Source organism: Cygnus atratus, chromosome 13, assembly GCF_013377495.2.
Source record: "Cygnus atratus isolate AKBS03 ecotype Queensland, Australia chromosome 13, CAtr_DNAZoo_HiC_assembly, whole genome shotgun sequence".
Lineage (NCBI taxonomy): Eukaryota > Metazoa > Chordata > Aves > Anseriformes > Anatidae > Cygnus > Cygnus atratus.
Genome location: NC_066374.1, coordinates 2,710,918 through 2,731,526, shown reverse-complemented (window position 1 = coordinate 2,731,526; position 20,609 = coordinate 2,710,918). Strand labels below are relative to the sequence as shown.

The 20,609-nt window shown below is 38.4% G+C and overlaps 1 protein-coding gene across 1 annotated transcript in view; it reads right to left on the bottom strand.

The window, feature by feature from the left end:
* Window positions 1-20,609, bottom strand: part of COL4A5 (collagen type IV alpha 5 chain) — a 79,756-nt gene that overhangs the window by 8,456 nt on the left and 50,691 nt on the right. The window contains exons 26-42 of the mRNA XM_035541721.1: window positions 20,164-20,256; window positions 19,968-20,072; window positions 19,270-19,367; window positions 18,856-19,006; window positions 18,082-18,195; window positions 14,309-14,476; window positions 13,366-13,455; window positions 12,409-12,558; window positions 11,082-11,180; window positions 10,003-10,092; window positions 9,103-9,242; window positions 7,183-7,309; window positions 5,817-5,897; window positions 5,162-5,260; window positions 4,536-4,586; window positions 3,518-3,703; window positions 1,710-1,718 (exon numbers count right to left, since the gene is read on the bottom strand). Of these exons, the coding sequence (XP_035397614.1) occupies window positions 1,710-1,718; window positions 3,518-3,703; window positions 4,536-4,586; window positions 5,162-5,260; window positions 5,817-5,897; window positions 7,183-7,309; window positions 9,103-9,242; window positions 10,003-10,092; window positions 11,082-11,180; window positions 12,409-12,558; window positions 13,366-13,455; window positions 14,309-14,476; window positions 18,082-18,195; window positions 18,856-19,006; window positions 19,270-19,367; window positions 19,968-20,072; window positions 20,164-20,256 (1,851 nt within the window). The remainder of the gene's footprint in view (window positions 1-1,709; window positions 1,719-3,517; window positions 3,704-4,535; window positions 4,587-5,161; window positions 5,261-5,816; window positions 5,898-7,182; window positions 7,310-9,102; window positions 9,243-10,002; window positions 10,093-11,081; window positions 11,181-12,408; window positions 12,559-13,365; window positions 13,456-14,308; window positions 14,477-18,081; window positions 18,196-18,855; window positions 19,007-19,269; window positions 19,368-19,967; window positions 20,073-20,163; window positions 20,257-20,609) is intronic.

Genomic DNA, 20,609 nt, shown 5'->3' with positions numbered 1-20,609 from the left:
AACAGTAAGCAGATTTGATATGGATCAAAAGGGCTGCAAATGCTATCAGCAAAAATACGGGGGAATTAACAAATTTGTAATTTGTCGTCTACTGTTGGCATTACTTTTTCGTAATAAAAATACCCCAAGATGCTAATTTACCTGTTTAAAGTTATGGAAAATGGCATGTGATAACATCCTTAGAAAAATGGTTTAAATGTAAGCTGCTTGTCTCTACCATGCTCCTGAATTAATATGTAATATTAATATAATTAATATTAATATGGCTCCTGTCCCACTCGCATCTTTCATGTCAGTGAAATGATTTAAATGTATGAATGTATAACCATGCAATTTACAGCTAAAAACTACAATAAATACATATCAGGTTTACCTTGGTGCACTATTTCTTACATATTTGGTAAATCATTTTAAATACTAGGTGTAATAACAGCTGTTAAAAATAATGACATGGACATTTCATTGTTGCTGTTAAGTACTCATAAACTTTATTTTACTGTTAGATAAGTTTTGCTATGATTTATCAGTCTCTCCTATACGTGTCAATTATTGAATGCTGGCTGGGTACAGTCACAGCATGGAACAAAATATGAAGCAATCGGTAAGTTCCTCTCCGCATACCCATAATGAGAGCCTTCCTTGAAAGTGTGGTTACTGCTTGTGTGACCATGATTTAGTTAAAAGATAAAGCCATATTTTTTTCCCCAATGATTTCATAAAGCTAAATGTGTATTTAGGTTTTGAAACATCAGGGGCTACCACATTTGATACCTCTCAGTGCTTAAGACAGCATGCTAAAATCTTCCTTTATTGAATTTCACTCACAGTTCTTTCCTTCCTAAAAATCATCATAGCAAAACTTAAAAACTGTGTTATTAAGTAGATATGCCAAGTCATTTTTAATCTAGACATAAATGGTAGAGTCTTCCCAAGAGCTGGCTTGTACTACATGCTGATACGGTAAAATTAAGACAAGCTTGTGAAAATTACCATGTTCTTGCCAATCCTGCTCCTGCTCCTCCTCTCCTCCTCCCTAGTGGTACGGAGGAGATGGCTGTGTGCTTTATTTTCATTAAATACATGTTACAGCAAGAGCTTTCCTCATTTCCTCTAACCATGTGCTGGTGAAACAAAACAATGGAAATAAGGATTTCTCTACAACATAAAGTTAAAACGCTCTACATTGGGAATGTAAAACATTACAATTGCTCTGTGGAACTTTCCTATGGAGCCTCTTGGTATAGAAGCACCTAATTCACTTATGTCACTTCAGAGCATCCAAAATCAACAGCAGCAGGTGTTACAAAAAATGAATACTGTCATTTGTCGAAGCTGCAAAACACAATTATACAGCAAAGGCACAGGAGGATAGCACAGTACGCTTAAAAAATAGGAAAAATAGTCTATCTTTTTTTTTTCAGCTGCTCTGGGAATAAATAGGCTAAAACAAATTTCACAGTCAGGGACACTATAAAAGCCTTGCAAATCTGGACCCACATGACATGACCTTCCATCATGGGGAACGCTGTCCTTCCAGTCCTACAACAACATGGAGGAAGAGTCTGAAAGCCAGCTCTAAACTCTTCTTTTCTACCACAAATTAAAAGGTACGTATGAAAAATGACTCAGCATATCTACATTTAGACACTAAAAAAGTATATACTTCATATCTTCATGCAAAGTTATTATTTTGGAGTTAAGGGGCTAACCTGAGGGACCTGGGAGTGGGGGGTCAGAGTTCACCAAGGTCATCATTAGAACAAGGGAAAAACATCAAAATTGTTAGAAATGTCAACAAACTAACATATTCAACTAAACCTTTCTTTTTAGATTTAGCTCAATATTCCTTTACATACAGTATGCAAAACACCAAACTATTATTATTCATTGCAATGATAACTAGACATATGGAGTAACAGCAATGTTATGTTGCCCTGGAAATTGACTTCATTTTATCATTGATTAATCAATCCCTCCCAACACCATCTATCCAAATTTGTTTTAGGGGCAACCCAGCTGAAGTCAGAGCGCTTTACCATGTTTGACCTCATCGCTTTTATTAATCTTAGAATATACCCAGAAGTCAACAACAAACAGTATACGAATACAACTTCTGTTTTTATTTATGTCCCTGGAAGGCGAGTAATTTGACAGCCAGACAACTGCTTTTATGACTAGCTGCCTTATGTTGAAATGTTACAAAAATCAGCATTTCAACAATAGACTGTGTTATCATTTGAAACAAAAGGCTAGAGTGCTGATTGTACCAGAACTGTAATAATAGTTTGGTTTGTCCACATTAGTTCACGCATAACTGAGCGAAACAAATGCTTTACTTTATTCATTGCATGCAACAAAAATGGAAATCAAAGAAAGAGAGAAAGAGAGAGAACATGGCTGAGCAGAACCTCACTGGTGGTTGTTTTTTTCCCCAATGCTCATAAAACTACACAAAATGAGTACCTCTGCTTCCCCATTCAATTTGAGTCAGTAACCACCCAATTTATACAGAGACGTGTAAACAGGATGAGAAGCTTCAGAAAAACAGCAATGCTACAGCAGAGCATAGAATCTCAATTAGTAGTTTTATTAAACATCAGGAGATGCTTAGCTGGTTTACTGTTTTTTTTATTTTTTAAGGTATCGGAATCAAGCCTGAGGAAAAAAAAGGAATCTTAAAGTCTTCCCAAGTGTTCACTGTAAAACTAAATTATCCCTTGATATCTAAAGTGAAAAACACACGTGTGGCAGCTATTTTACAAATACACTAGCTCAAAACTGACTTTCCCCAAACAAATCTTTGAACAACAGAAAAATCTGAGGTCAGAGTTTGAGGATGCAAATAAATTGAGGCAAACAAACATTTTATGACAAAAATCAAATTCTAAAACAAGCAAGGAAGTTGCTCAGCTATGTTAACTCAGCATGGAGAGTTTTTCATTCCCAGAATTAGTTGGTGCAGGAACAAAATGCAAACATGGAATGGAAAGATGAACACAGCATGATGGTGCACTGAATCCATGGGAGCCACATGACACAATGGAGCAATGACTTATGTTACATGACCCGAGGATGAAGAGGCAGCTATCCAATTTGATCATGCTGTGATGCTAACGTGAATTTGATTCTCATGACTCTTAAAATGATGGATTTGTTACTTTTGTTTTTTGTGTGCGATGACATTTGCAGGATTGTCACATGATCAGCAAAGGTATCAGATGTTCAAAAGTCGGTATCGTGCTTGCTAGATGATTTCTGTGACAGCATGCGGAGAATCTCACATTTATTAAAACACGTTTTTGCTGCCAGGTATCAGAAACGAATAGAAACTGAGGATGTTTTATTTTTAGATACTGTCACTTCTGGCAACAAAATCCTCTGGTTGCCCATAAAAAGACCTATGCCATGAGGCTTGAACTTACCATCCAAATAAATTGACAAAGTCTAAACACTGATAACCTAGCAGCAAAATGCAAAAGTACTGGCAGATGTTGATGGGTATGGATCACACTCTTACCTGGTCTTCCTGGAACACCTGGTGGGCCAGGGCTACCTTTAGGACCTTCCAGAGGTGGCCCTGGTAATCCTGGTGGACCCGGTGGACCCTGTAGGCCAGGGAATCCTTGGAAACCTGGTTCTCCCTTCAGACCTGGAAGTCCAGGGGGTCCTGGTGGGCCAGGTAACCCCAGTTCACCTTTTTGCCCTGTAAAACCAAACAGTTGTATTTATGAATACTGTCACAAACTGATATGTGGAAATGTCAGTTTGCAGAGCTATTTCTCTTGATTAGGAAGGTGCAAGTCTGGCCACAACTCATCTCATTTTTGGAGTCAGAAAGTATAAAAATCGAACTAACAAATTCAGAAAAGAATTGGGGCCAATAATTCTTGCAGGAGAAAGTGCTATAGCTTTTGAAACATTAAAAGATCTTACAAAGTCTCACTTTACTACTCAGTGACGCTGTAATCTGTAATCATCCTCTGAGTTTATGAACCTACGAGCAATACTTTTCATGAGCTTTATATACCTGCAAAGAAATCTGTGAATATTAAGACTTCTTTATTTTTTGGAGACACCACTGAAAGTTAAGATGTGCAAAATTTTCAAATACGTTTAGGGAATTTAGGAACGCTACTGGAAAGTAATACAACTTAGGTTGTAAAGTCGCTTTTGAAAATACAGCAGACATTTTCAAAGCAGCTTCATTTGCCACCTGGTGTAGGAATGCTTTATTTATTGAGACAGATCAGCAAAGTTCCACAAAATGCAGTAGACTCAATTGTCCTGGGTGGATTTATTTTGTCTGCATAATTCTAAGTTACAAAATTCAACTCATTAATGAGTGTCTTTATTACCTTGGTTAACTGAAAATGATCTACCGTGGAAAAAAAAAAAAAAAAAAAGGTTATTTCTTTTCTACACTCATTTGTCGCAGAAGAAACATCTTTTTTTTTCTTTCTTTTTTTTTTTTTTTTTTTTAATGTACAGACAATTTCCATTCACCTTTTTTAACAAAGAACAGCAAGAAACTCTACCTGATAATCCTGGGAGTCCTGGAGGTCCTGGGCGCCCAAAACCTGGTAGACCTGAAAAGAGACAGTTTCATTTAATAATGAACATTTAGCTTTCAAGTCTCCACAAGTAGGAATACAAGACTGCAAAGGATGAAAGTGCAGTTCATCTAAATCTCTGATTACTTGAGACTATCAGGATTCTTCTTCACTCCCAGAGTCCACACTAAAGCTAGAGATTTTACTTCAAAATGTATCTGTGACTTTCATAAATATTTCCATCCCTTCCCAAGATGCTCTTTCAGACTTTGTGGTTTAATATATTTGCATTTCTGGTAGGGGTTCTCATTTTAGGGCAGACGTTATGCCACTAGTTCATTCTGTAATTGAGCTGAAGCAGTACAGGTACCACTGAATACAAGAATAAGGCTTCATGCTGAATTCATGGAATAAAAATCCAAGAGCTGTTTGAATTCTCATCCTGTGCTTCACAGGCAACTTGGCAGCATCCTTTGTGAACCATTCAGCAGCTGGGAACCTCAGAAGCAATTTTGAAGGTGCATGGGTAGTTACAGGAAAAATGGAATAGAGAAAGCAGGATGTTACAGCAGAGACTGAAGAGGAGAAAACAAGAACAAAGGACACCTAACCTGGCTCGCCCTTCTGACCAGCTGGTCCGGGGATGCCGTCTCGACCAGGCTGACCCTTTTCCCCTGGAGGACCAGGAGGGCCAGGACGACCAATATCACCTAAAAGGAGTATACAACACATTAGGACAGTAATGACTAACCTGCAATAAAATAAAATAAAATAAAAAAGCACACATCCCCTGAATCTGGAAGCGTGACGATGTAATTTCAAATTTACAAGGGTGTAATCTTAAAATTAAAACCTCTCTATCTCTCTCCTGACAATTTAGAAAAGACATTTAGGCCCATGATCTTTTAAGCAGTTGACTAAAAATAATATAAAGCTTTTCTTTAGCATAAATTGGAATTTTTCCCCTATAAAAAGGGGTTAGACCACTGGAATACACAAACAAAGCTGGTAAATACTGAAACAGTTAGCTACTTGCTTCAATAGCTTATGATATGATATGATTACCACAGCAGTCAAAAGCTGTGAAAAACAAGTTAAAACTTTCTTTTCTGTTTCATTTCAGTGAAATGAGTGTGCACAATGGTGTTTGAGCATGCATGTACACATAGATACATTTTCACCACATTAATAAGAAGAAAGGAAGTGGCTTCATGTGTTATGCTTTTCACAGAAGCAGCTGACCTCTGCAGCACTGCTCATGCTCACCTACTGGCCCAGGTGGTCCAGGCAGACCAGGGTTACCTGGAGGACCCTCGATACCTTTTGGTCCTGGAATTCCTGGCGTGCCTGTAAAGAACAGACATTTCAATTAAAAAATTGGCATTTTAGCAGATTTTGAGACACTATAAGCTGAGATGCTCTGAGCAATAAATCAGCTAATTGTATCAAGATACTGTATTTATGCCCATTTTGCAGATTTAGAGCTGATCAAGGAGACGAATTATAAAGCAAAGAATGTACAGAAACAAAATGTACTGCTATGACTGTCCTTACTGCTACTTTGAAGACTCTTCTTAATTGCTGAGTGCCAGTGGCTGAGGACAGAATCAGTCTGGCAGTCTGTTAGAAAATAACCATTCTAGAGACAAGTATTGCTTGTTGACAAAAAGTGCAGGCATTATGAACTACAGCTGGGCAGTCCTTGCCCAATCCTCTTTTCCTTTATTGAAAAAGGATCTTAAGAAAAATGGTCTTAGTATTTATAACTGATTCTTACCCCTACAGCATGAACTGAGTGGGAGGTAGAAAAAACGATGAACCTGTTGGTATATGTCTGCTCTGAACATCATCTGAGCCTGATCAAGGTAGTGCCCGAATGCACCATTTTGACCGTTCACAGTTTTTGAGGCATGACACGAAGCACAGGTTAAATGCTTTCAGGTTCACAGCCAGGTTTTGTTTTCTGCTAAGCTTCTTGCTGCCATGACTACACTATTATAAATTCCCTGATTTCCTATGTTAAAGAAAGCTCAAGCATGCTTGCAGAACAGCCTTTATCACTGCAAATGCAGCGTAAGCAAAACCCTTGCTTTTTTAAGCTATATTTAGGGTATCAGTAAATTGAGAAGTGAAAGAACTGACATATATCATCCACGAACAATCTCTATTAATATTTCCAGCGAAGAATACAAAACCTAACTTCATTATGTTTCAGAAAGATTTCTCTTCAGAACATTTTTTTAGACAATAAACACAATAAAAAGCCCAGCTTTCCTGATTACACTTTTTCTCTTTATTGATTCATGAAGGAAAAACAGAGCCAAACACAGGTATTTTGTGGGTCAGGAGAGGAGAATACAACCACTGTGGGGAGTGGAAAGCATTGGCTCACACAACTATTACCTCCCCTCAAAGCAGATGGGTGATTTCAGAAGGCAGTCTGAAGTGATGCATTCACACACTTACACTTGCAGTGACAGTTCCAACAGCACAAAGCTTAGAAACACCAGATTGCTAGAAACTTTTGAGAGAAGCTGCAGCCCTCCACCAATTACCCACTGTGTTTAGACATATCTATACCAATATAAAAGAGCAAGAGGGAAAAGAAAAAAAAAATCCTGTTCAGAATTACCTGGGAATCCAGGAAGGCCTGGCTCTCCTTTTGCACCTGGATTGCCTGGCAGTCCAGGCAAACCAGGATTTCCAGCTACACCTTTACTGCCTGGACTACCTGGGTATCCAGGCAAACCAAGATCACCCTGGAAAATATTAAGCAGAAATAAGAAGCCAGTCTTTGTAGGATGAGTAATTTATTTTTGTACATTCCCAGTCTTACTGTCACAAAAAGGCCACCATTATACTGTGCACATTTCTTCTTATATCCAGTTAATGTTAACAATCTCACAAAAAATGAGTTGCAAATAGCATATGCAAAGACGTTAACAGTTTCCCCCTTCAATTTGTATATATACCATATCATAGCTTTTTTTCAAAAGGAACATACATTAAAAAAAACAAAAAAAAAACACACCACAAAACAGAATTATTCTCTTTTCTTGCAGAATAGCCAGATTTTTAAGTCTTTGACAGTGGAGTTTAATTTTGAATGTAACCAGAAAAATGTCACTGCTGCATCTCAATCATACAGCACCTCAATGTTGTATCAACATTTTCAGTTTGCCAGCAGAGCTTTCTCCTAAGCAAATCTTCAACTTCTATTAAGAGAACCAAGCACTTTCTAGCTCTTTGATACTAGTGATGATGTAAGTGAGAAAGGAAAGTCAAATTATTTTGCACACACCTGTGCAATCCTGATGCATTCCTATTTAATTCTACACTGTTATACTCACATGCCTGTGCGTCTACTGGGCTTTCCTAGATCTTTTGGAAGTTTGACATTCAAAAATCCTTGACAACTTTAAAAGTTTTAGCCTTAAACAAACGTTAAATCTTAAAGGTTATTTGGGTTACCAACATTTTGAACAGTGTGTGTATAATGTTCGAACAGAATGAACAGCAATTAATTAAAAGCATTTTAAAGTAGAAGAAAAATGGCCTCACTTCTGAATTTACACATAATGATGTATGTGACAATTAGAAAATGAACAAAAACCAGGAGAACTTCTGTCTTCTATAAAATCTACCAAAAAGTTGGTCTATTGCTTTTGTCTTGACAGACCCACATAACATTTTCAACATGTTTAAGGCCACCTGTTATTTACCTAGCTGTAGGGATTTAAAAGCAATCTTCTACTCCCTATTGTGGTTTATTCTCTGCCCAAGCTGCACAATCCCCCTAGAGCATCAAAACTACTTTCACAACAAAACTGAGTGGATCGTGGCACTAGCTGGAAAATAAGCAGCACATTTTAAGAGCCAAGATTCTTTGACTAGGCAGTACCCCGTGATAATGCAGAAATAACAAAGAAATCTGTGGAGCTTCAATCATGCATTGTTTTTGCTAAATTAATTGCTATTCAACATCAGTTATAAGGTATCAGTGAAGTCTACTAGATATTCCGTTTCTGTCACTTTTTTGTGGGTGACAGAAAGGAAGATATAGACAAGTGTTAGTACAAGTGTTTTACAAATTTTAATCAGCTTTAAACATGATATATCAATTCCTTAGTAATTTATTCTTAAGTGCATATTGTTTTAACTTTTTTCTAGAATTAACTGCTTCATGAGACGTAGGAACAAAGATACTCACTGTATAAATCCCTATCAACTATCGAAATGTCAGCAGGTATCAATGCAAACCAGGCTACTAACTGAACACAAATTGGAAGGTCTGGCAAGCAGTCTTCTGCTCTAACCAGATTAAACATTATATAAATGTTTTCACCAGTAAAATTAGAAATTTTTGCTCCCACCTGAAAATAACTGACTATAGGAAATCCTGCTTGTTATAAATACATTTATATACATATTTATCATTAACATAACATTAACATAATAGTTATTGTAATATATGCTAAAATATAGTTAAAAAAATCAACACAGAATCTGATTTTCTCATTTAATTTTCTATTGAAGAATTTTGTAAACGTACCTTTGGTCCAGGGATACCAGGAATACCAATGCTTGAAAGTCCAGGGTCACCCTTCTCCCCTTTCAACCCAGGAAATCCAGCAGGCCCAGGCTGCCCTGGACGTCCTGCTATTCCTTGGCTGCCTTTAATCCCTGGGGGACCTGTCCAAAATATAAGATGCAAGTTTTATAAACATAAACAAACTTCTGCAGTGGTTTAGAGAAGTCACTCAAATTATACCCACTCATCAACTGAGCTAGAAAGGACCAACAATATCACTGGTTGATTTTGAATACTTAATGTGTGTGTTGTCTTTTTTTGTTTAAAAAACTAAAACAATTACCTAAAATCTCTCTCAGCTTTTTCATGACACCTCTAAGATTTCTTTTTTCATGACACCTCTAAGATTTTTTTTCATTCTTAATTTACACAAATCCGAACATCTCCTTTTACTACCTAGGTACAATTTAATACTAGAATCCTCAGAAACTGAAAGTTTTGTTTCAGCAACCTTTCTAAAGAAATGAATTCACTTTGTCCTTCCCCTTTTATCATTCTATCTGATATCTCTCTACCAAAAGCTGGGTTTATCAATTTTTTTCTGAACTGTTTCATAGAATGGAGCGTGAGAAATCAGAAGATGAAAATTACAAGATGTAGATAATTCTGCTTCTACTTTTGCAAGCACTTTAAAATAATACACATTTACAATATATGAGCTATTTGAATTTTCTGTTTTAATGGGTATTTCCTATTTCTTATGTACTACTTTAACAATGCGTACATAGGACTTTTATATTCCTCATGTGCATTCCCATTCAAGTTTGTTATTAGGTACTGCACACAAGTAGGTCCACCTTTGTATCATATAAATTAAAAGCACTAGCCAAGATGGTGTAAAATGCAAGACTGGTAACTAACCTGGAAGGCCCATCTCTCCCATGGCACCTTTTAACCCTGGAGGTCCTGTCGGTCCTGGCTGCCCAGGAAGCCCCGTGTCTCCTTTGATACCTAGGAAAGTTGTGGGTTTAGTTAATTAATGACAATAATTAAAAATTTCTGATACTTATGTGCTGTCATACAAATATGCCTGCCATCTAATTACAAAGGCAATGGATTTTGAGTTGGTTTAGGCCTCAAACTTCTTCTACATGCTTTTTCTCCATTTGTAGTGACATTTTAAACTTCTTCAGTTCTGTGCCAGGACAGGACAACTTCTCTATTCTGAAGATTAGTCTGATGAAATGGGTCAAATCTCAGTCAATGATTTAGTAACCATCTGAAATAATTTAGTACCAGTGTGACTTGGTCTCCTGTGAATTGTTTTGCAGAATGAACACATTATCTCTTCCTCATTTGCAATAGGTATTCAGGAGCTTTTATTAGGAAATTAAATGTGACCTACAATGCTCTAAGTAGTTTGAGCCCTGGATGGTTAAAAAAAAAAAAAAAAAAAAAAAAACAAAAAAAAAACTGCCAAAGCCCAACAAGGTATTTAGAGCAAGACCTACATCAGGCATAGTGAGTAAAGATTCAAGATTTCAGATCATGTGTGATAGCTGTAGGAAGAAGCACTGCAAGACAGAATTTGTTTTCTTGGTCCCTGCAGTTCTTGAAAGCAAAGATGCGACATCCAGAGAGCCTTCAAAATACATTCAATCGGCCATTTGCAAAGTGCAAGTATAATGATTAACTATGTAAGAAATGAAGGTAAAAAGAACATGCACGTCCTGTTGGCAAATCCCGCAGTCATGTTGCTTACTCAAGCAACAAGCACTTATCCACTCATCCTACAGATAGTCCTAATGTCTTTTAGGAGGAAAGAGCTCAAAGCATGCTGTTTGGATAATGATTTTAACAGCCCAAAACTGTGCTGCAGCTCTAAGTGTAAATCCTTATGCTTTGCTTAGATATGCCTGGATTAACATCCGAATCTCATGGTATAAAAATGCATGAAATGTTTTTACATAGCAAAACTATCTGAGACCTGGTTTACTTACCTGGCAACCCTGGTGCACCTGGGGGACCACTAAGTCCTGGTGGTCCTGGGTCACCTTGGAGACCTTGATAACCTTTCTGCCCTGATAGACCAGGAATACCTTAAAGAAAAACATATATTTCATTATTATTATTACTACTTCTACTGTATATTTGCATTTCTGCTATATGATCAGATATTTACATGTCTGAATAAATATCAAAATAGGGATTTTTCTTCAGTAAATATAATTCCCCCTAGTTCTGGCAAGGAGAAGTATCACAGAACAAAAACATACTCTTTCTGGAAAGTGTAAAATGACTACAAAATGGAAATAATGTTCTGTAAGTAGGGGAAAAAGCAACTTTTTGACTAATGCTAATACAATTCACTCAGAAGGGACTCTTTTTGGATGAGCAGACTCCATGCTAACCTCTGTATATTTACTCGGATTATTTATATACATGTTTAATTACATTACCACACCAAAAGCACTTTGGGATTGAGCTATTACAAAATGTAACGCAAGCATTTTGGCAGATTTTCACAGATACCATGTGGTTTTAATCCCATACAATAAATTTGCACTGCCCTGAAGGCATAGTTAAGTCTGCCCTCTACAGCTCTCACTTAACAGAGAAAAAATAAAAAGGCAGGTGTCTTAGGAGCTTACCTAGGCTTTGCAGAAATTAATACAATAGATAAATTAGCATAATCATGGCTGGGCCAACATTAGAGAAAGGCATTCTGGTTCTCTCAAGGGTAGAATATTTTTACTCTTCTCAAGACAAAATTAGAGTCCAAAGGAGACATCAGAACACTTGGGGGGATAAGGGAGGGGGAGTGGAAACACAAGCTAGAGAGAAAACAGACTTGAGTGAACTCAGAAAACCTTCCAGGCTTAACCAGCATCCTGAAGTGACACACACAGAGATGACATTCTGCTCAGCTGAGGGTGAGTTTACAGAGACACCCAAAGGGAGAATTTGGAGGTGATGCATGAGCAGATGACCTCTGCAAGTCCATCCTACAAGGCAAAGCCCCAGTGGCCTAAGAGACAGCAGGAATGCAGCTAGCACAGCAGCCATGACAACGATCTCTCATTGTGCTTCAGAATAATATCTAGAAGACTCAATCCTAATCCTGGTGAGAGTACTTTAGTGCCTACACAGAGTATCTTGGTCATAGAACCCCTTAAAAGGATAGCCTAAATTAAGAGAACCTTATTCCACCTCCCTGTTCTGAGTATTTGTTCTGTAAGAAAGAATGAACTGCAATGGATTTAGGTACAGGTCCCTTATCTCTACAGGACAAACCACTTCCCCAGACCCACATGCAAAATTCTGTACCTGGAACACCTGGCTCGCCTTTTTCTCCTTTTGCTCCTAGTTGTTTTGGATCAATTTTTCCAGGTGGACCTGGCAGGCCTGCTTCACCTTTGATGCCTTTCTGTCCTACTGGTCCAGGAGGCCCAGGTGGGCCAGGTAATCCATTATTACCTACAAGAGGTAAGACAACAAAAGGGAACAATACAGTCCATAAGGTAGATTAATATATTTCTAATCCTTTTTCTTACATAGGTTGGCCATGATTTATTCATGAAGTTTGAACCCACTGAACGATCGGTCAGTTTATGCAGGGTTCTCCACGGCATCTCAAGCCTTGGAACAACTGTAGGTGGAGTGTGTGGGGATGTCTGTATGCTGCAGGAAGGCAGACTGTCAGCTGTGGACAGCCCAGAGGAAACAGCTGTGTGTGACCCTCATTGAGAAAGCTCCAAGAGCTCCACCACACTGTACCAATAGAACAGAGGAGTTGCAATGGCTACAGCAGCTTTGGATTCACAGCCTCCTTGTTCTGTGGAAATGACTTTTTTTTTTTTTTTTTTAAAATCACACTCCTCCAAAATTCATCTCCAAAAAGTGGGTTGGAAGAATGTAGCTAGAACTCACTTCTCTGTGATGCTCACAGACCTGATTGGGAATAACTCCATAACCAAAAGCTATCAATTTTCTTCCTTCTGCTGCTTGAGCAGACTTTACAACATATTTCAGAAATATTGCTCTACTTGGGCACCATCAATCCAAAGACAACATTTTTTAAATAGCTAACATTGCATGACATCAATTAAAAAAAAAGTGACAATGCTATGGGTTAAAACTGCAAAGCAATTCTGAACATCAGTACTGTCGAGAAGATAGTGCCTGTGGATCCCAGTAATTAATTGTAGATATTAGCATTATGAAGCTTTTTTCCACATAGGACATTCTGCATTCTCTTCAGTGTAAAAATAAAACAAACATTACCTTTTGAGCCAGGAAGGCCATTTCTTCCAGGAGTTCCTGGGGGCCCTGGAGGCCCAGGGGCTCCCATGACACCCATCTCACCTTTGGCACCTGAACACATTGAATCACCATTGTCATTCTGCATCATTATGCTATTATTAAACAGGCATATAGAACCCAACCTATGTTTTAAGGAAATTATAAACACTCAATTCTTCATTGATCTAAATCAGAAAGAATACTCAGAAATGTTACCAATTTTTCCACAGTTAAGTCCTGGGAAGAAAATCGGCAGCGCAGTGATCATTTCAGTAAAAAGCATATTTATACCTCCATAAATTTGGTCCCCTGGTTTGGAAAAATAAATACTTGCTTGAAAGCAAACTTGAATTTATTGAAAGCCAAAAGGACAACTACAAATACAGTACTTTTAGAACCTTTTATATGACCCCTTTATCCAAAGACAGATTCTCAAAACTCAATTTTGAGATTTCCCGTCCAGAGGGAGAAACAGACTGCTATAACTGAAAACACTAACACAAAGAATAAGGAAACGAGTATTTAAAACTATGTGCTGGATCCAATTGATAGCATTTCTCATAACTTCCTTTAAACAAATTTGAATTTTAAGTTGTAGCATTAACTGGAAAACTATCACAAAATAAACTAGGAAGTTGTTATAATGAAGATGATCATCAAAGTCATATTTGAAAGTTATGAAACAATAACATGGAGAATACAGGTATCAAGTTAGAGAGAAGAGTGGAAAGGTGACAAGGATTTTAATGCAAGAAATCATAATTAAAAAAAGCAACTATGAAATTTACTAGTTACATGTATCTAACTTTAAGTGAATAGAATAAACATTGAAGCTCTCTAAGCTGAAATGTCCAAGCATAAAGAACATCCACCTATAACTAGACTTTGTTTTTTGTCCACAGGTAAAAAAAAAATGGGAACTCACCTGGAAATCCAGGAATGCCATCCCGGCCCGGTGGTCCAGGTGAACCCTGAGGTCCTGGGAGACCAGGGGGTCCTGGATAGCCTGGGGTTCCTTGGTCACCTGGAGGACCAGGAACATCAAAGCCTGGAGGACCTGGATCGCCTTTCTCACCTGGAACACCTTGTAACCCTAGACAACATTGTTAAAACACAATCTTTTAGCAAAAATTAAGGCAAAGCTGAAATCTCTCTCTCTCTGGACATGGTACTGTACAAACAGACAAGTTTTATCTGCAGTACATTCCTAGCACTGATGAAAATCTTGCAATTCTTCTAAAACCATTTATTTTTTAATTATGTCTCAGGCATTAAAGGCCATATTCTCCTGAAGCTTCTCTTGAAGAGAAGCATTACTAAAATTTTACCAAACTGTAGCAAGTGCAGCTGAATAAATTCTCAAAAGGAAAAGAACAACTTTCTTCATTAACCATTTAAGTCTGGTTAAAAAAATAAGAAGCCAAGATTGATTAGTCTGGTTTGTATTTTGTCATTAAGTATAGAGAGATTCTTATATATTTCCATTAATGATTCCATTTTATAGCATTCTAAGACAACATCAGCTCAATATTTATGAAGGCTAGCATTCTGCATTGCATTACATTTCTCTGAGTGAAAAATATGAATTATCAAAATATGCTCAACATTGTTTAATACTAATGATACTGAGCTCGAGATGCTGCTGAAGCAAGTGGGAAGCTTGCTTCCCTCCAGTGCACTGTATCAGTGATGGTACTCATTCTTGAAAGGTAGCAGACAAAAACTGATTTTTCTTAAATCTGAAGCTAAGAAAAGGCTTTGGTAAAGAAACCGCAGTACCTGGGGGACCTGAGGTTCAAAAGTCAATGAGTTAGAGCTCATCAGGAAGTTGAGACAGGTAGCAGTAAGGAGTTGTAATAGCCGTTAAGTTAGGAAACAAAATAAAGCACATACAGATTAGAAAAAAAAAAAGGCAAACAAAAACTAAAACACTACCCTAAAGTTACTGAAAACAAAAATACAAAAGCACAAAGAATACGACACTAATGCAGTAAGAGAAACCAGACTGTAAGGAAACTTGGGGGGTCTTATTCAAAGCGCAGCCACCATTGTACACAGAAACAAAGAACCAAGTGAGGTATTTTCAAATATTGATGAAACATTCTTTGAAAAATTGGATTATTCCCTCTCCTTTTCTAGCCCTCTCTTCACAACCGGGGAACAAGATTCTTCTGAACTCTTACAAGAAATTGTAGCAGACACTGGCTTGGACACCTTTTGAACAGTAGAGTACATCCTACCAGTTAGCTTCTTGTTGATCTGCATTGTATGCCTGTAAAACCCTTCAAACAGGAACTTTCAAAAAGATACTTCTACACACACACAAAACACTAAATATGTTTTTTCTTTGTTTGTTTTGTTTTCCCAGTCTTCTATTATTCAAATGTACATCTTTTTACTTGCAGAGATGGTATATTGCATGTTACATGCCCTAGATAATGTACTGGGATTACGACATTATGCCAAAACCTCATAAATAACCACAAGGAAGTATTGCTCTAACAGATGGGGTCCCCCATTCTCAATGGCATGAACAAACTTAGAAGTGATGTTTTGATGTGCTTTTTGCATGCGAAAAAGGCAGATCAAGTTTTCTTGACTGCGTAGGCTGTAGACTTGTATTTGTTAATTATAAGCATGCTCCCCTTTGGCAGCTGCTTACCACTGCATTAAACTATGGTGTCATGTGCCTGGAACTGCTTATTTTGCAGAGAAAAAACAATACCAGAGGATGGATAGGGATTGTATGTGTTGTGTTTAAATGGGTCTCTATCAGCAAATTGAAAAAAAAAGTCAAAATAACATTTACCCCAGTAGTAGAACAAACTCAGTAACTAGCACGATAAAGATACTTAGCAAATATAAATTCATTCTGATTGAATTTCTGGTTTTCAAAAGTCTGACCATATCACAATTGGAATAATATAGACAACACAATAAGTTCTAGAGGAATTTGCCACACATTCAAAAAAACAAGAAAAAGAAGGCTGTTGAGTTACTGCAAATTATTTGAAGAGGTGGTGGTGCAGAGAAAGGAAAATTTGAACAAGGAAATCCTTTCAAGAGTTTTCCAAACTACCTGAAAAACAGACCCCCAGAAACGTTATTCTACTGTTGTGTAAAGAAGCAGAATCAAAACAGAATTGTAAGACAAGAAGAAAGGGTTGGGATATAGGAATGGAAAGCACATTGTGCTGTCAAACGAAATAACGAGGACTACTCAAGTGGAGCTTCAGCCATGCACTAGATTTCAGAGCCACCATGCCATTAGTAGCCACAATGATTGGTCAGTACAAACATGAAGAGTGAAAATATAAGCAATTCAGCACACTGACTCTACTAGTAATTCTGCATTTCTCAAAACTGATATTTTGCAGAATAAATCAGTGATCACATGAAATCAAGCTCTGGCCAATACCTGAAAAGATGTTACAGGAAGATAAAAGAACATGCATAGGATGAAACATTCAAACTAATACCATACTAATACCTCTCCCCAGCAACACACACTTGAGTTGCCTTCTGTTTCTATTCAGCCTCAAAAGCAGTTTTAGGTTCAGAAGAGGTACAATAAGCACAGTAAGCCAGGTGAAGAACCTACCTGATGGCTCAGGAAACTTCTGTGCACATTTTTCAGACTCCTTCAGTCGATAGTTTTTTAACACTCAACACATTCAAGGCTTACTGATGCAGCAATCACACACATTCCTTTCCCAACCGGGAAACTAGTGGAAATAATATACTTAAGTATGATCCATGCTCTAGGTACTGGAGCAGAACTCAAACTCCATGGGGCCTATTTACTCCAACGCTTGCCTACCTTAAAGAGAAGCACTTTGCTGAATCTCAGCTTGCAGTGCATAAAGATCTGAGTAAGACCAGCCAGTCTGTGATTCATGCTCCTAACAACTGACCATAATTTTTTCAACATGCATTGTGAACGATGCCAGCCCCCGTAGCGGCATCCAAACAAATACAAAAAGTGTATGTCACAGACATGCAATGTAAACAGTCATACAGGCACGGCAAGAACCAGATGGGTTTTGAAATGTTTCAGCAGTAGGTGGGCTTAAGTCCACAGAGAATGTTCTCACTAGTTGACAGCCATGCATTTGGAACGTGAGGGGTTGGTGCACAGCAGGATCATTCACTGAGTGCAGGAAACAAGGAACTTCCCTTAATAAGCTTTGAGAATAGAACGATGTGCAAGCACTTGTACTCTTCGTGCACAGAGATGCAACAAGTTCCTATCTTCATTAGTCAGCAGTCATTCTAGATGAAATACAATCTACTTCCCTTCAGAGACAGCACAGACATCTAAGGGCAGCTTTCTTCCTTGTCTGTCCCCTCAAAACCTCTGCATTGACATTGTGCTACTGAACAATATTGTGATAAACACCTTCACAGAGATTTTACCACTACCTGTGCACAACACTTCCTAGAATCTCCGCTGAGGCTCTCTAGGTCTTCTCCAAAGCAGGCTTTTACACCCCTGAGACCTCTCTACATAATGCAAACAGCAGGACTGAATGTAATTTGGTAATAAACATGATGCACCAAGTTTTGCCCACTTAACTAGCAAGACAACCAAACCAACAGACAAACTTGCTATTTTTCTTTATCTGTTCAGTGAGACCTTAAGTGTCTGCTTGCTATATGCCAGAAATAACCCGAGGGTACAATTCATGTAAATTTTACCTGGTGGGCCAACAGGACCTGGAGGTCCCGGAGGTCCAGGTGGACCTTGTCCTCCAATGCCAGGGATGCCCGGTGGGCCTGGGAGTCCTGGTGGTCCGCTTGGTCCAGGGTCACCTAAAAGAACATGCTTTAGTTAGACAGTGAATTCAGTTCAGAGATGCCTGCTTACAGATGCAAAGTGAAGCCTGCACATGGTACTTGAAATCTTGTCTTTGCATGCAAGCAAATGTGGATCTGATACAGGAAAAGAAAACGCACTTCAGAGGTTATTTCTGCAAGCCAGAAATTTGTGCTCTCTCTCTCTGGACTGCATGCAGTTTACATTTCTAGACTACACAGAGACGGAGTTTTGCATCACAATCCCCATTAACTCAACAGATGCTCTCTAGCACACCAGACATACTCTGCAGTGTAATACAGATAATGATTAACAGTAGGAATTCACGCATTGCTAACGCACAGTGCTTCTACTTGCAGAGTATCAAAACAACTAATTATCCTATTGGAAAAGTTTTACCCCCCCCTCACCCCATAATATTTGACGCTAGATAACAGACTTTCACATACTAACCCACAAACTGGTATCTACTCCCTTGCTTTTTTTTTTTTTTTTTTTTTTCCTTTTGAGAGCACAAGTTTCCATTTACACAGGGGTCTGTGCTTTGGAAAAACAGACCCTGAAGTAATTGTATTACTTGTATTTAACTGCCATGTGACTCCCACTTCATCTACAGTTTTAAAAGTTCAACAGAGAACAGAAAGACTCCACCATACCTTTGGGCCCTGGAGTTCCATCAAAACCTGCCCGTCCTGGAAGACCAGGGTTTCCAGGGAAGCCAGGATCACCTTTAGGTCCTTGAACTCCTTTTATGCCTGGTGGTCCTGGGGGTCCAGGTGGTCCTGGAACTCCAAATCCACGATCCCCCTGTTGATTAGAATCAACGCATTTTAAAAAGGGAAGGGTTCTGAGTTTAGCCTCTCCCAAAAATGTTAGAGCAGCAAAGAAAAAATGCCCATAGTCTTAAGAGTTGCATTTCATTTTCCTACCCTCATTCAAACCCCAAATAGAGAATGTGACTTCCCCACCATCAAAAGCTGACAACAAGCGGTGAAAAACTCCCTACTGACTTCACACTAATGCAAAAACACTTCCAAGAAAATTAAATTTTATATTAAACAAGCACAGACCTTCTGGCCTGGGAAACCAGGTGGTCCAGGGGGTCCATCTAGACCAGGTCGACCTGGAGTTCCTGGAGCTCCGGGGGGGCCTGGGGTTCCTGGGAAACCTAAATGTGACATGGAGGTTAGGGCAGCAGAAGAGAGGACAATAGAGAACATTAGAACAACTCTTCCAGAAATGTTCAGGGATCATGAAAAGCAATCTGAGAAGTAGTTTTTGTTAGCTCAAGCATACGTGGGGGGTACCCATTTGGCTGAGAAAGCTTTGAGTATGCAGTATATCCCACAGAGGACCTCTGGGACTCTACTTAGAGGAGGGCACTTCCCTTTCTGCGTGCTCTAACAAAAATTACAAACAATTCACATCAGAAACAATACAATTTTGAGAAAGCATTTGGAGATCAATTATCAATAATGAGTCAAGCTCAAATGTTCATAATTTCTCCAAGTTCTTCCCATTGGCTTTTGTATCCTGGGATTACTGAAAAATGTAAGCTATCATAAAATGGAGTACAGTCAACAGAGGAATGAGAATTCAGCATAGTTTTTTTTTCTGATATTTCTGAAAGTCTAAATATGTATGAATTCAAGACAAACATTTTTAAAAGGATTCTTGATATGAATTAACTACAACAATGTGGAGAGGCACAACCCTCAATGTCCCCTTTTTCAGCTGGTACAATACAGCAACATGGCTGCAAACATACCTTTTGGGCCTGGTGGCCCTGGAAGTCCGATGCCAGGAATACCTGGCTCTCCTTTTGCACCTGGGATGCCTGACAACCCTCGCTGACCTGGCTGACCAGGATCCCCTGTAAAAAGAAGAAAATCAACTGAGTTAATCAAGAGCCAGCCAGAATAAAAAGCTCCTGGAACTCCATGGTTATCTAGTTGCTGCTTTACCTGGAAGACCTGGGTCACCATTTCTTCCTGGAGGACCAGGGGGGCCAGGAACTCCTGGTTCTGTAATAGTCTGACCAGGTTCACCTTTCGGACCTGAAGCAGAGAAGAGGAAATATGTATCCGTCAAAGGGAGTTTATTTTTTGTAATTCTCTGAAGAGAAAGAAAAGTTGCTAGCCACATCCCAAGCTTACAAAGAACTTAAAGACCAGAAAGACTAGGCAGTATGCTATCTGCCCCTAAGCCCCATATAGGCTTAGAAATACAATTTATGTAAGAGCTTTCTTGAAAGATCATTTTTTAGCTTCCTCCAAGGTACCATCACGTAAATAGTATTTTCCATAGCTGACATCAGTACAACTTGATAAGGATCTGTACAGTTGACAACAAAGTAACAAAAGCAAACTCGTTCAAAGCAAACCCTTGTTTTCAAAAAGTTGTAGATGCA